At 39.7% G+C, this 16,738-nt stretch overlaps 1 protein-coding gene across 7 annotated transcripts in view; it reads left to right on the top strand.

Annotated features, from left to right (window-relative positions):
• Positions 1 to 16,738, top strand: part of Cdk5alpha (Cdk5 activator-like protein) — a 700,666-nt gene that overhangs the window by 406,090 nt on the left and 277,838 nt on the right. Inside the window, exon 5 of one of the 7 annotated variants that reach the window (XM_067769663.1) lies at positions 4,418 to 4,491. The exons of the other annotated variants lie outside the window; for them this stretch is intronic. Coding sequence (XP_067625764.1) covers positions 4,418 to 4,424 — 7 coding nt within the window. The 3' untranslated portion in view covers positions 4,425 to 4,491. Of the gene's footprint in view, positions 1 to 4,417; positions 4,492 to 16,738 lie in introns of those variants that run through there. 7 annotated transcript variants of the gene reach the window in all.

Genomic DNA, 16,738 nt, shown 5'->3' with positions numbered 1-16,738 from the left:
GAGGAGCTAAGTTGTATATATTTAAATATTAGTAGTATCGTCGCCAATAAAGCTGAACTAGAGCGTCTGATAGATGTACATAAACCACATTTAATATTTTGTTCGGAGACTTGTTCGACTGAAGAAATAACGAATCAAGAGCTACAGATACAAACATATAAACTTGTACGGTGCGATTCCCACAGCAGGCACACAGGCGGTGTGCTAATATATATAAATGACACAATTTAATACTCAATAAGTTACAACAGAACATTAAACAAGAACATCTGGTGTATTATACTAAAAGTTAAAAATAGTTTCCCCCAATACCAAATAGCTCTGATATATCACTCACCGAGCTCAAGTGATGCAGAATTTATAACGTACTTATACGACATTTTAAATAATACCTGCGTAACACAGGATAATATTATCTTCGTGGGCGATTTCAATATAGACCTTTACAAGAGCACAACTTATAGTAAACAGTTAGTTGACTTATTTCGATCCTTTATAGATTATAGAAAATAGATTTTTATACACGAAAGGGCGATAAGACAGATACATTGATCGACTTGTTATTTACAGATAGTAGCTCTATATCATGTTTAAAATTAGAAGAGTTTCAGATTTCAGATCATGAAACGATTAAATTCAAAATCAAATTACATAAGTTATTTCAGATGAGAACGAAGAGAACAATAATTTCTTGGGAAAATTATACAAGCGACAGCCTTGTTAATGAATTACGACAGCTTTGAAAATCTGAGCATCGAAAATAAGGCAACATTCCTATATAATACGCTATCAAGCGCAGTGACCACCCTGACATACTCTAAAGAAGTCAGTGTCAAACTTATGAACAAGTGGTATGATTTTGAGCTGGCTAACTTAAATAAACGTAAGCTAAATCTTTACAAGATCAGCCTATCCACTGGAGAATGGAGTGAATATTATAGTGCGAAACGCCAATATAAACGGCTAATTAAGATAAAAAAAGCCGAGTACATGGAAAACAAAATCAACCATAGTGCTGGTGATAGTAAGGTCATGTGGAAAAACTTGAAAAATTCCATAAGCATGGCTAAAGAAAATAATGGTATTAAAAAAATTAAAATAAACGACCAACTGTACACAGAGGAAAATGAAATAGCGCAGTCTTTGAATGACTATTTCATTGATAGTATATTGAAGATTAGCGTGAATATTCCTACTTCTTTTAGTAATGAAGGTACTATAGATGAGCAAAATGGCCCTAATGCTTTTAAGTTTCAGAAAGTATCCACTTCAGAGATAGTTGATATAGTAAGTAAGTTTAAAAATAAAATTGGAGGGAAGAAACTTGTGTCGGAAGGAGTCGTTAAATACTCCATAACGTATACAGGTTTTTTCTATTCTCAACTTGTTAATGAGAGCTTAGATAAAGGTCTCGTTCCTAGTTTATGGAAATCTTCTATAGTTGTGCCATTAGAAAAAGTTAAAAATACCATCAAAGCTGAGGAGATAAGACCTATTAACACGTTACAATGTGATGAAAAAATTTTGGAAACAGTGGTAAAAAATCAGCTGGTAAAATATTTAGAAGATAATGTAATTATTATACCTCAACAATCTGGTTTTCGAAAGAAACATTCATGTGAAAGTGCTTTGAATTTGGTTGTAGCTAACTGGAAAGAAGACTTAAGCAGGAAAAAACACATTTTAGCTGTGTTTTTGAATTTAAAGCGTGCATTCGAGACGATCGACCAAAACTTAATGCTGAAAAAGCTTTCTTGCATTGGCGTTTCTGGTATAGAACTAAAATGGTTTCAAGACTTCCTAATTAACAGATACCAAAGAACAGTGATTGGAACGTCCGTATCGGATAAAAGGGAGGTACCTGTTGGTCTACCTCAAGGGTCTGTGCTGGTACCCATACTGTTCAATATATATATTAATGATATAACTAGCTCCATTAAGCACTGTGAAATAAAATTGTTTGCTGATGATACATTGCTGATGATAAGTGGGAACAATATTACTGAAATATATGCTAAGCTGCAAGAAGATCTTAACAGCGTATATGGTTGGTTATGCGTAAACAGACTAAAAGTGAATGTAAATAAAACGAAATTTATGGTTATATCTAGACGCAATTTTCAAAACAGTGAGCTACAAAACTTAAATATAAATAACGAACTAATTGAAAAAGTCAGCACCATAAAATACTTGGGAATAAAAATAGATGATAAGCTGAATTTCAACGAGCACGTGGATTATACAGTAGGAAAAATAGCGAAAAAGTTATATTTTACACAACAAACCTGCAAATATTTAAATAGAAGATATAAAATCATCGTCTACAGATCTATAATCGAACCTTCTTGCGAGATAGTCAGATATACAAGCTACAAAAGCAACAGAACCGCGCTATGACATTCATTCTCAAAAAACGGTATGACACACCTATCAGAGACATGCTATGCTCTCATAATTGGCTTAGCATTAGACAGCAACTTTTTTATTATACCATAAAATTTATTAAAAACATAATAGAAGGAACTTTGCCTGCGTATTTGAGGACTAATATAAAATATGTAAAAGATATGCACTCTGTAAATACTCGTAATAAAAACGATTTTAATCTGCCGGCTTATAAAACTGAAGCAGACAAATGTAATCTGTATTATAAAGGTCTTAAATCCTATAATGAACTACTGAATGATATTAAATCATGTCATTCCAATAAATTTAAACAAAAATTGTACAATTATTGCAGAACACTACCAATTTAGTGCTGGACAGGCGGACTTCCATAGCATCGATAGAAGTGCAGCGAAACTATACTGCTATGTAGCGCCAAGACTTCCAAGCTCTTGTACGCATACAAAAAAGGTTGCCGAAGCACATACTGAAGCGCATCACTCGATTAACTCAGTGCATCGCCGTGCAGATGTTGCCTTCGCGCTTTACTAACATGCGTAAAATGCCTACATACTACACAAGCACAACGCTTTGTTCGCATGATCTGGAAGTCTCCCATCCATAGTACTTCAAGGTAGGACATAGATGTAACTATTCTAGATTGCATAGTCCAGAAGACAATTATAAACATGTAAAATAGATTTAAGTTAGGCTTAGGAAAGCCGTAATAAATAAATACATTATACATTATACATTGTCAGTGGCTTAGGGCCTTGCTTGACTTGTTCGGGTATTTCTTTTTCACTTCTTTCCAAATCTAAACTTAATCTAACTAATTTGTTAAACACTTGATGAAACTGGCTTTGATTTTTTATGTCCACTTCTTGGAACATAACTCAAAGCAATAAAAAAAATTTATCTCAAAAATATAATTTTTGCTCGTGAATAGGCAGCCGTTAGGTTGCCCTAATATTTTTATGGTTATTTTACTTAATAATAGTGCCTAAATTGTTGTTGTATGTTTCTGTTGTTCCTTTAGCTCCTTTGTATGTTGACCGTTCTCTTCCTCAGTGTTTTTCCACTTAATGTGCCGCTGTTATTCCACTTCGTATGCGATTCAGCTTGCCCTCCGAAATTGTGCCAACGGGTATATTCCTTAAAATGTAGAGAATCCCTTTCTCTCATTTGTGTGCTTCCTCAGTGTTATTCCACTTCGTATGCGATTCAGCTTGTCCTCCGAAATTGTGCCAATGGACAATAATTCTTTTCAAATGATAATTATTGTTATTTTTTAATTTTTCTATAATTGAAAAATTGTATTTTGTTTTTGGAATAGTAAGTAGAACATTTTTTAGACAATCTGCCATAGCTGCGTAGATAGATCCATTTCGAAGGGTGCTAAGCCTTCATCATCAGTACGCTTTAGGCACGCTGCGCTAACCATTTAGCTATACAGCGGTGGTTTTTTTGACTGATAAATTGCTACTTCTATTCCTTCTTACCAACTATATTTATTCAGTATTGCGCCATATGTTGCAAATCACTGATAATGCTGGATTTGTTTATTGTCAATTACTTTGTTTGACATTCCCAAGGGATCATGGTTTATTAACAATTGTTTTTGTTTTTATCGGCCTATTGATAAATGATACAAGGTTTGATTCGAGCTCAAAGCCAGAACAATAATTCTTTTCAAATGATAATTATTGTTATTTTTTAATTTTTCTATAATTGAAAAATTGTATTTTGTTTTTGGAATAGTAAGTAGATAATTTTCAGACAACCTGCCATATCTGCGCAGATATATATTCATATCGGAGGGTGCTAAGCCTTCATCATCAGTACGCTTTAGGCACGCTGCGCTAACCATTTAGCTATACAGCGGTGGTTTGTTTGACTGATAAATTGCTACTTCTATTCCTTCTTGCCAACTATATTTATTCAGTGTTGCGCCATCTTTGTCAATTACTTTGTTTGACATTCCCAAGTGCTCATGGTTTATAAACAATTCTGACTTTCTTTTTTTCACCAGAAAATAAAATGGAAATGCCCCTGAAGATGCTAAAAAAGTTTTAACGAAACGTCGGGAAAAATAGTGGAATATTTCATTTGCACTAGTCAGCGGTTAGATCGGATTAGCCTATGGAAAAAGGAAAATTCCTCTAAAATAACATATATAAATGTTTTAACCGATCGTATTACAAAACACATATATTTTAAGCGGAAGGCCTGCCGAAATCCAAACGAGCGATTCTATTTTCTGGTAACATCAACAAATATATAGATAGCAAAAATGAAGGACTATTACAAGCATATAAATCTCAAGCACGGTGAAGACATATGTATGACACTGAAACATTACAGTAAGCAAAAACAAAAACTAGCAAAACAGACAGAACAACTAAGGTTTTTTGTTAGAATGTAAGAAATATGAACTGTCCCCTGACCAACTCAATCAAAAATGCAAAAATTGTTTCCACATCAAACAAAATTATGCATAGTTTGGACAAACTAAAACAAACTTTTGTCATAAGAATGCTGAAACTTGAGATCTCTCAAACCAATATTGATATAAAATCAACAAAAAATCTTTTATTCTTTGCACAACAAGCACTCAAATCGGCCTTAAGTGCAGATGAACTTAGCAATTTTCTTGCTAAACAGAACTTCCTGAGCCATAACATTGCATAAAAGAAGAAAACTACACTAACATCAAAAATACACAAACATAAATACGAGAAGTTACGGAAATTGGGAATAAATACAAACAACAACTGGTTTATCAACAACACCAACATAGATTTTCCTTTAGAAGTAAAGTGGTTGCTGTCACTTGGAAAAAAAATTCACACTACCAACAACATCAAAAAGTTTCTCACCAATACACATTATATCCGAAATGGAACAAATTATACAGTCCTTGAGTGATGAAAAAGAAATAGCGAGAAACGAACTAAGCACTAGGATACTTATACTTAAGCACTAGGATAACGGAACATCAAGAACAGCGCAGCGGAAAAATTCATACTGCAAGCATTGGAGAAAACGAAAGCCCTGCTCAAAACACACAAAAACAACATCATCATTACTGACGCCGACAAAGGCAACAAAACAGTTGCAATATACAAATCAGAATACACGGAAAAAATGAACAAAATTCTGGAGGACAGAAACACATATAAATCAATGAGGAATGATCCAACAAACGCACTTCACAGGAAAAACAACAACATAGTGGACGATCTCTACAAAAACAAACATATCACTATACGAGAAAAGTACCAACTAACCAGCAATGCAGCGACGGCACCAAGGTTGTATGGCTTGCCGAAGATACATAAGCCAGAAACCCCTTTACGTCTCATTGTTTCGTCTGTCCAAGTCCCTTGCTACAAACTTTCAAAATATGTCGGTGACATTATCAAAACAACAATATCCATAGAATACAACATCAAAAATTCGTTTGAGCTTAAAGAAAAATTATTGAATATGTGTGTGTGTGAAGATGATGTACTAGTTTCGTTTGATGTCGTGTCTCTGTTTACCAATTTACCAACGAATTTAGCAACCAGGATCATAATGAACAAATGGGACAAGATTGAAAATATTACAAATATCCCAAAAAATAAATTTCAAGACATGCTTGACTTTTGCCTTAAGGACAATAACTACTTTATGTATGACAATAAGCTCTACTCCCAGATCTTCGGAATGCCCATGGGAAACCCCCTTTCCCCAGCAAGGAAACCAAAGATACAGCTAACACTATCAAACAATACTATAGCGTCACTTACATACCTAAGCTGAGCGAAAACATTGACCACAAATTTAAGAAAGACGAGAACATCGTATTCGCATACAAATCCAACAACACTTTGTCGTCAGTCTATACAAAAACAAAAAGTGCAATCGATATCCAACAACAGAGCAATGTTGTTTACCAAATACAATGTAAGGGAAAAGAAAACGAAAGCTGCGACAAAGTGAACATTGGAACGACAAAGCGAGCCTTGGGTACCCGGTTAGCAGAACATAAAGCGGACATCAAAAAACAAAAAAACAGCACCGCCCTATCACAACATATAACAGACACTGGACACACAGCTGATTTTGCCAACACAAGAATTTTATACAAAGAAAAGAGGGAAAAAACTAGGTACACACTGGAAAGCCTTAGGATACTGCAAAAAAGAGAGAAAACAATAAATAAGAAGGAAGATACGGATCAAACAGCTTCGTCATATGTTTTATGTTTACATGATAAACAAAAAGAATTTAGACTTTAATATTGACAACACTACCACAAGAGGTGGTACCGATATTTTTATTTCTATGTTTTTCATGTTTAATAAGTGTAGTTTTTTAATGTAAAATTGTGCAATTTTTAATGTAAATTTTATATTGTGAGCCTATTGACTATGTTATATGTCTATGTATATATCTACGCGAATGTCTATGTATGTATCTGCGCGTGATTACCAAGTAGGTATGTTTGTAATGGTCTCTTAAATTAAAACTTATATCTGTAGTTTCTTAATTTCTATACAATGGAAATGCCCCTGAAGATGCTAAAAAAGTTTTAGCGAAACGTCGGGAAAAATAGTGGAATGTTTCATTTGCACTAATCAGCGGTTAGATCGGATTAGCCTATGGAAAAAGGAAAATTCCTCTAAAAATACATATATAAATTTTTTAACCGATCGTATTACAAAACACATATAAACAATAATTATCATTTGAAAAGAATTATTGTTCTGGCCTTGAGCTCGAATCGAAACTTGAATCATTTATCAATAGGCCGATAAAAACAAAAACAATTGTTCATATTTACTCTAATTCTTACATTCTGCCATTCATGTAGCCAAGCGTACGCTTACACATTCGTACACACATTCATAAGCTGCTTCAGTGCACTTGCTGAAAGCGTGTGAAAATGTTGGAGTAGAGGAATACGTGGTGTCAGCAAATTCTTAGTTATAGACTAAACAACTTAGACACCGGGCGTGTTATGTGTGTGGATATGTATGCATTCAGTTTGGATACATTACAGAAGTTAGGTTTTAGTAAGAAAAGGCTCAAAAATTTGCGTTTTGGTGTAGCCGAACTATGAGCAAACTCAGTAAATCATAAATGATGTTTAATTTTTCCTCTGAACGTTGGAATTTCATACCAAAGCCTAGATTTAGTAATGTGTGTAAAGAGATTTTTGAAAAACTCACATTTACTGAATCTAGCCCTAGGCTTCAGATTAAAAATCAAACGTCTTAAAAGTTTCAACTGTGCAATAACGGAACCTGTTTACATTTAAGTAGGTACTAGAAATTAGTTAACAGCGTTGTTATTGAAGTTTATGGGGTTCTGTACCTACGAGAATAAAACACAACACACTTATTTCGAAATCAAATCTTTTTTACATTTGCTCCAATATAAAAGTAAATTTGTTCAATCGCAATTCGTTATTAATTTATAAAGTTACCGCCTTCAAGAAGTATTCCTGTCTTACTTACACTTAAAATATTTATTATGCCAAGCTACTTAGTTTTCAAGTATTCGGCGTGCCTTAACACCACAATACTCCTGCCATTTTTACATAGGATTCTTTGTAAAAAATTTTGAGTGTTACCAAACATAAAACTTATTCGTTTCATTATTTTACTTAGTTTTCAATCGGAAAGCCCTGCCAAATTTCTTAGATGCATACGTGCATTTGAGAAAAATTTGGTAATTTTTTCGAATTTAAAATTCTATTAAAGTTTTGGCAACGATTTTATTCGACTTGTATTGTGGTTTATGAATTTTTGTGCAATAAATTATATCAATGTTTGCATAATTAGCTGCCAGTTTTTGTCTAAACGCTTTATTTTTCGCTTACAGTGAAAAATGCCGATAACAAGGAGGGTACTGTACAATGTTTGGTATAATGAAAAACAGCAGAATGAAAAATACAATTCTGTTTTAACATATATTTGCAATTATATCGGGGTTGAAAGTGAAGAAAATAATAAATATTATAAAGATGTTCGGCAATCTGTCCATGTTTTATATGCGTTTTGAAAAAAATGTGGACGCAGGCGAATCGAACAAAGCTTGTGTTTGAAACTGCAAATAAAATGTGGTTAGATGAGATATTTGGTGCTCCAACCAAACCTTCTTCGAAAACTTTTGAAGAAGAGAAACCATCAACATCTAAGCGCGGAAGACCTTCAAAAGAATTTTTAGATCAAAGCGAGAGAGCGAAGCGAACGAAAGTAGCACCTTTATTGGTAAGTTGGTCGCCAGAAGAATTAGTGTTTGCTGCTGCAGCATTCCATTGTCTACTTTTGTCATCGGATCCGCTTATATCTTCTCTTTCAACCAAGCCTTCTCTTCGTTATAGCAGTGCAGAGGCTTTATCTGAAGAAGTAATAGCTTTGCTTTCAGACGCGTCTGACGCGGTAATTGCACAGTCAGAAGTCGATTCGGAAAGTGAAGCAGATTCTAATTAAAGAACTTTGAACTTACATACATATTTGATTTTTAACTACATGTAAACTATTTCTTAATAAATCATAGTTTTGTAAAGTCAAGCAAATTTTATTCTGAGATACCCATTTAACCGATTAGGCTTGTTTTTGGTGTAAACCTTTATTTTAATGTAAAATTTCAGCATGCAAAATTTCACATCGATTACTTACTTACTTAATCGGCGCTTAACCGTCTAAACGGTTATGGCCGTCCAACAAGGCGCGCCAGTCGCTCCTTCGCTCCGACAACCGGCGCCAATTGGTCACACTAAGGGAGTTTAAATCGTTTTCCACCTGGTCCTTACAACGGAGTGGGGGCCGCCCTCTACCTCTGCTTCCATAGGCGGGTTCCGATAGAAATACTTTCTTGGCCGGAGCATCATCATTCATTCACATAACATGGCCTAGCCAGCGCAGCCGCTGCGTTTTAATTCGCTGGACTATGTTGATGTCTGCGTATAGCTCGTACAGCTCATCATTAAATCTTCTTCGGTACTCGCCATCGCCAACGCGTAGAGGTCCATAAATTTTTCGAAGAACTTTTCTCTCGAATACTCCCAAAGCCGCTTCATCTGCTGTTGTCATGGTCCATGCTTCTCCCCATATAGCAGGACGGGTACGATAAGTGACTTGTAGAGTATGATTTTCGTTCGCCGAGAGAGGACTTTACTTTTCAATTGCCTACCTAGTCCAAAGTAGCATTTATTGGCAAGATTGATTCTTCGCTGCATTTCAGTGCTGATGTTGTTGCTAGTGTTGATGCTGGTTCCCAAATAAACGATATCTTTTACTATTTCGAAATTATGGCGGCCAACAATAGCGTGATTTCCAAGGCGCGTATGCGCTGACTCTTTGCTGTATGACAGCAGGTACTTCGTTTTGTCCTCATTCACCATCAAACCTCATTCACCATCAATCGCAAAAGCAAGTTATGATTTTTTTCCAGCCAGATTGAGCATTTGGACCACTGTGCGGTGGCAGCCTCAAATTTTTACAGTTGCTCACAAATGCAGTATATATCATTGCCTGAAGAAATCGTTAACATCGGTAAAATATATATTGTGACGTGTATTACCATCTGTAAGCTGTTACTAAGTAAATAATCACGCAACAACAAAAAAACATTGAATCGGGTCAAACATGTACCTACATTTACATAAATACAAGGCAAAGAATATTATGCGCACACACTTGTGCTCATCAGCCGAAATAGTGCTCACACAAACACACGCATATGCCTTTGAGAAACGCATAAACTACAAATATACATGAATATAGCTAATAACCAAATAAGGGATACAATTGTTCTGGAATACAGGTTCGCGAAAAAACTAGAACTTAGGAGAAATGGATGAATGAGAAAACTGAAAGTATAAAAGCAGCTCAGGCTGAGGAATCAGTAATCAGTTTAATTTAAACACATTATCAGTTGCGAAGTATAATTGTGAAGTATAATTGTACTACTCCCAAAGTAGTTTAATAAAGACCATTTTGCAATACAGAATATTGGAGTGATTTATTCAACAGTTTAGCGATTCGAACGTTAGCAGAAGGTTGCAAATAAGCGGAATTTCCCTATATTCGTTACAATATTTTATATCCGCTTTTTGCAACCGATAGATCAGATAAGAGGTTTAACGTTCGTTCCTCGTTTTAACAGCTAGAAGCTTGACATTTCACAAGATGCTTACACATATGTATATCATAAATTATTGTCTAAAAAATTTTCAAGATCAGTCGCATTTATATTATATATATCCCATATAGCCGATTGTTAGGATAAGAAGTTTAACTTAAGTTAGGTTAGGTTAGAGTAGCCACCGGTATGAGCACCTGTGCATTTAGGCCCAAAAGGTTCCATTGTAGATCTCTTCCCTACTCAAATAAACAGGTCGATTCAGCAAATGTCAGAAATTTCTTAGGTTCCAACTTAGCCAGATCACAAACATCGTCAAAGAAGAGAGATCCCAGAGATTCCTTCCTCTTGCGCCAAAGCACAGGACAGTCGCACAGAAAATGCTTGACTGTTTCTATCTCCACTTCGTCTTTGCAGCTCCTGCAGTAATCATTATAAGGAGCACCCAGCCGTTGTGCATGCTTTCCGATTGATATGTGGCCGGTTATAAGTCCAACCACCAGAGATATGTCCCCCCTTCTAAGAAGAAGGACACTTCTTGTACGTCTCGCGTCCCATTCAGGCCACACGAGCTTAGTGTGGTAGCAGGATACGAGATTGCTCCATCTCACACTCGCTTCCCTAAGGAAAACTCCTTTCAAAGTGAGCTTACAGGTAGCGAGCGGCATGTTCAATCCCTTCCAAGACGACAAAAGTGGAACGGATGTGCCCCCTCTTGCAAGTTCGTCAGCCATCTCATTGCCCGGTATTTCCGAGTGTCCAGGCACCCATACCAGACTGAGGGAAGTTTGCTCAGCGATCTCGTTAAGAGATTTGCGGCACTTATCCACTGTCCTGGACTTACATGTGATCGATCCAAGCGCTTTTAATGCAGCTTGGCTGTCAGAGTAAATACAAATTTTATTATAGCCGTGAACAGCATTCCTCAGGTGATCAACGGCTTCATTTATAGAAGCCACCTCCGCCTGGAAAACGCTGCAATATTCGGGTAGGCTAAAGGTTAGGTTCCACCCTAGTTGAGGTGCAAAGACCAAGCTGCCCACCTTTTTATCCAGTTTGGAGCCGTCAGTATAAATCTGCAGCCTATCGCTCAGGTCCGGCGGCTCGTTCGACCAATAATCCCTATCCGGGATAACAACCTCGTACTTCATATCGAAAAATACAGTCGGAGCGCAATAGTCCGACGAAGGCGAATCCAGATCCTTAAGGATGGCTGCATGGCCAACCACATTATCTCTCCAGCCGGATAACTCCCGCAGCCGTAGATCAGAAAAGGCCACACATTGGCGGGCCATTAAATCTATTGGCGACACATTAAAAAGAGTATCCAGCGATTCCGCAGGGGTGGTGCGTAGAGCGCCCGCCACGCAGATTAGAGCACTTATTTGTACCTTCTGGAATACTCGTAGGTTCGATTTTGTATCTAAGCTCGTCTACCAGACCAAAGCCCCGTATAGGAGGATTGGTCTAAACATCAGTGTAGAGCCACAGGGTAATATCCGGCGAAAGTCCCCATATTCGTGCAACAGCTCCCCTACAGTGCCACCGTTGCTTTCCTCACACGCTCCTGAGCGTTTTCCCTCCAGGATAGTTTCCTATCCAAAATTACTCCTATATATTTGGCAGACTCCCTGAGCGTCAGGGTCGTACCTGCTAGCACCGGCAGCTGCAGCACATGAATCTTATATTTCCTAGTGAGCAAAACCAGTTCAGTTTTGGCTGAATTGACCGATAGACCTTTACTCCTGGTCCAGTCCTCCACCAGTCTCGGGTTAGTTTGCATTAGATCGCATAATTTCTGCGGAAACTTCCCGCTAACTAACAGCGCGAGGTCATCTGCATATGCGATTACCTTTCTGCATCCGTCCTTCTCAAGAAGAACCAAGAGCTCATTAATTGTGGCAACCCTAAGAAGTGGAGAAAGAACCCCCCTGCGGGGTTCCTCTCGTATATGTTTGACCACCGTTAAACCAGCTAGGTTGGCATGAACCTTTCTTCGCAACAGCAACTGCTAAACAAGTTTTACTAACCACGAATCGGCCCCAAGCCGGTTAGTGCATCAGTTATAGCACAGGGCGTAACGTTGTTAAAAGCTCCTTCAATTTCGAGGAAAGCTATGAGTGTGAATTCCTTGAACGCTAAGGATTTCTCGATCTGGAAGACAGCTGCATGCAAGGCTGTCCCCGTGGACTTCCCTTTCATATACGCAAACAATTTCCCTCCAAGGAATCCCTTAATGTGGAATCCATTAACCTCTCGAGTATCTTCAGCTGGAAGGATGTCAGACATATCGGTCTGAAGTCTTTAGGGTTCGCGTGACCAGTACTTCCAGTTTTTGGTATAAAGGTGACCCTTGAATTGTTCCAATCCCGTGGAATATGGTTAAGAGCACAAACTCCTTTAAAGATGTTATACAAAGAGCTCATCTCGATTGTTTGCTGGAGTTGTACAGGGTCCAATCCATTCGGCCCTGGTGCTTTAAAGGGTTTGAACGACATTATAGCCTAACTTTACCCGTAGTAATGAACTTCCCCCAAACGGTTCGCCAGTATGAGTTTCCCTCCAGTTACTTACTTCATCACTAGCGCTCGGAAGGTGGGTACTCAGGAGCAGGCGTAGGGTGCTCTCTGCCGAATCCGTCCATGACCCATCAGATCCTTGCAGGCATCCAGGGACACTTTTTGGAGCTCCAGATAGCACCTTTTTGAGCCTGGATCCCTCAGACACCATCTCCATTTCGCTACAGAACTTCCGCCAGGAGTCATCTTCGACGACCTTATCAGTTTCTTGTAATCCCCGAGCATCACTTTTTATGGATCCCATTTTTCAGCCTCCCTGGAGGCTTTAGCAAGATTGAATGCTTTCTAGCAAGCCTTGCGTAGATTGTCTAGGTCCGCGTTTCACCATAGTTGTTTGGTTTTACCCCTATATTTCTTCCTATGGCAGGCCTCATTAAGAGCCTCCCCGCAATCCTTCGTATACAAGTGAACCATATTATCCAGCTCTGCAGAGTTCTGGGAAATATGATCACTATATCCTGAGAGCCTCTTTGGAAGTTCCTCACTATAGATACGCCAATTGGCGTTTTTTAGGTTTCTGTGCCCGCCAGTTCTGAGCGCCACCCCGCCCAGGTCGAAGCGAAGAAATCTATGATACGAAAAGGAGAGGTCTTCAAGCGCCATCCAGTTTTTTATCAAGGATTCCCCGCTGCCCGAAATCAGGGCGAGGTTTAGAACTTCCTGTCTGCTTCTAATAACAAACGTGGGTATCGAACCCCTATTGCAAATCTTACAGTTATGATAAATAACAAAATCAAAGCGTGACTCACCCCTCTCGTACGTGTCTCCACTGCCCCACGCTTCGTGGTGCGCATTGGCATCGCCCGCTAGTAATAGTGGATCCTTCGCCTCCCGAGATATCTTGCACACTAGCTCCGTCGGAGCCGATACCTCATGGGGAAGTAGAACGACGTCAGTGTGACATCCTTACCACCGACCGCCAACATCAAAGTTGTAGCATCCTCATCGCTAAACTGAGGAAGAAAAAGAAAATCTACATTAGATCTTACCAAGATGCAAGCTCTCGGTTTCCCACGTGTGGCACCACTTACCAACGTCAATCCTGCTGCCTTCAGCCCGCATATCTTGTTCCCTACCACCCAAGGCTCCAGGATAAGGGCTATATCAGCCGCCCCACTGGAAAACTGGAGCAGCAGCGCAGCAGATGCTGCTTTAAAGTGGTGGAGGTTTATTTGTAGGACTCGCACTAAGCCGAGCCCCGCCACCTCCACCACTGTCGAATCGCCGTCTTCATCAGACATTGGCTCCTCTCCAGTGGAAGCACTCAGTCTGCCCAGCGTTTGCGAGGAGAGCGAAGACGCGTCTCCGCCCGGCGTGTCATCCGTCGGACTGGCCCTGTTAGGTTTTGCGTTCTCTTTCGCCTCGCTCTCCGCTTTTTCAGGCTCTATCTCCAGCTCCGGAGCATAGGCCGGCTTTAAATCTTTGAAGTACACATTGACCTTCACCGTGTCAAACCAAATTTAACAGCGCCATCCGCGCGCTCCAAAAAAAGAAGTGACTCCTTGTTGAGCAGGAATATCGCCAGACGCGTCGCCCTGGTGCTATACTCCAGCTTCAAGACTCTCAAACCATACCAAGGTAGCTCCGGGTTGAAGGTCTTTATGACCTCAAGGACTCCCTCTGGATCATCCTGCTTCGATGGAATCCAAACCCTAGCTCTCGGCCTAGGTGGGATGTCCCTAAAGTCTAAAACCCTGAGCATCGCACCAGGGCAGAACCCACCCAACCTAGCCACCGCCTTTTAATATAAGTCGGCTGACCTCTGGTCATCGCAGGCCACCAACTTAACTTACACCTGGTACCAACCCACCTCTTTGCAAGCAGGTGGAGGTCCAGGATTCTCCCTTACCAAGGCGACAGCAAAACTGGCCATTTCTGTCCTTATCCAGACCCATTTGTCTTTGAAGACCCGCTCCTTCTCAGGATTAGGTTCAAAGACCCCCACAAGGATGCTACTTTTAGCAACATCAGCGAATGAGGGGCCTTTGATTCTAAACCTCTTGGGAGCGTTATACGCAACCTCCATCGAACGGTTTCGCTTACCGGAGGCCTGTTCCTTCACCGGAGCAGACTTCTTAAAATCGGGCACTACAGATTTCGCCCACTCGATTTCCGCCCCTAACTCATCAACATCCCCAGGCAACGCCACAGAGAGCAAATTAGGGACGTTTGCCATCCTTTTCAGGATTCGTATAGCCGCCTGCCTATGCCTACTGCGCATCTGTGAGGGAGGTAGCCTATCCTTCTTCTGGATGTACGCCGTTGGCGTAGCCGGAGACAGGTGGGCGGGCCGCTCCCCCGGTAGCAAACTGCCTACCGAGAAGGTCACTAGCAGAGGCATTGGCTCCAGTCGCCGCCCCCAAAGCTCACGTAGAGGAATTGAGAGGCGATGTGAAAGACTCGGGCTCCGCCGTCTTTGCGCACTACCCGCAATAGCCGCACCGCGGCTGGTAGAGGGGTCCTGCATCGTACGAGCTCTCAGATTGATGGGTGTTACCTCTTCTGGCTTTTTATGAGTTCCGGCCTCGTTACAACTGTTTTTGTTTTTGTTTTTACAATCCATAAGTGAATCCCACGATTTGCGGAGAACGGGTGTAGCATTATGCATTACCCTTTTTATGCCAATGCATTTCAGCATATGCATCATGACCTCCAATGTGAATGCATTCTTATGAATACTTAAGTACAACCATACACAGTCATATTGCACTTATATTAAAATGTTGACCCACATAAATTACGTTCACTCCAATACAGCGGGAGTTCAACGTCATATGAATGCCGACAACAACAAGCATATCCATTTGCATTTGTTTGTAAACCCTTGCTCAATGAGTCACACTAACAAGCACACGTGCCGGCCAGAATGTCCGATCGCCAGTGTCTGTTTGTCAATGAGATGTCATAAGAAATATTTGCTTACTTGGCACATATGAAATAGAATGTAGTTATTTCTAGTATATAAGTATGTATATAATATTTGTAATAGTATTGTAAGACCTTTCACTATAAAAGAGAAAGTATTTCAGTAATAAAGACAATATTATTCTGACGCTTAACTTTAGCGTTTAATTTCAATTCATATGGTAATAGTTCACGGGGTCCTCCACCCCAGGCAGAGATCCGTTGTACCTGGGTTAAGGCTTAATTACAACTGGGTGTGACCTGGTTCCCAGAGGGCTCCGTTAGCGACTGGGCTATTTGAGGGGGCCCCCAGCCAGGCCGACCATCGGCACGGCAACGCATAACACCACCGGTCCGGACCCCACCTTTAGGCCACATTCAAGAGCCACTGCCATATGCCAGAGCTATTGAGGAGCTAAGGGACTAATGGAACTGATTCCTGAGCTCAGTTAGCACTCCCCTAGCGGGGTACTGTAGTGACTATTACCAGCCGGCACCCTCGAGGAGGTTTCAGCCCAAAGATTTTCGCCAGCTCAGCCAGCTAGAAACTTGAAGTTTCACAAGATGCTTACACATACATATGTCACTAGTTATTGTGTGAAAAAATCTTCAAGATCGTTCATATATACACATAATATATATCCCATACAACCGACTGTTCAGATAAGAAGTTTAACGCAATCTTCCTCATTTTAACCGCTGCCAGCTTCAAATTTTTCCAGATGCTCACA

This window comes from Eurosta solidaginis, chromosome 2, assembly GCF_040869045.1.
Source record: "Eurosta solidaginis isolate ZX-2024a chromosome 2, ASM4086904v1, whole genome shotgun sequence".
Lineage (NCBI taxonomy): Eukaryota > Metazoa > Arthropoda > Insecta > Diptera > Tephritidae > Eurosta > Eurosta solidaginis.
This window is presented reverse-complemented; position numbering and strand designations above follow the sequence as displayed.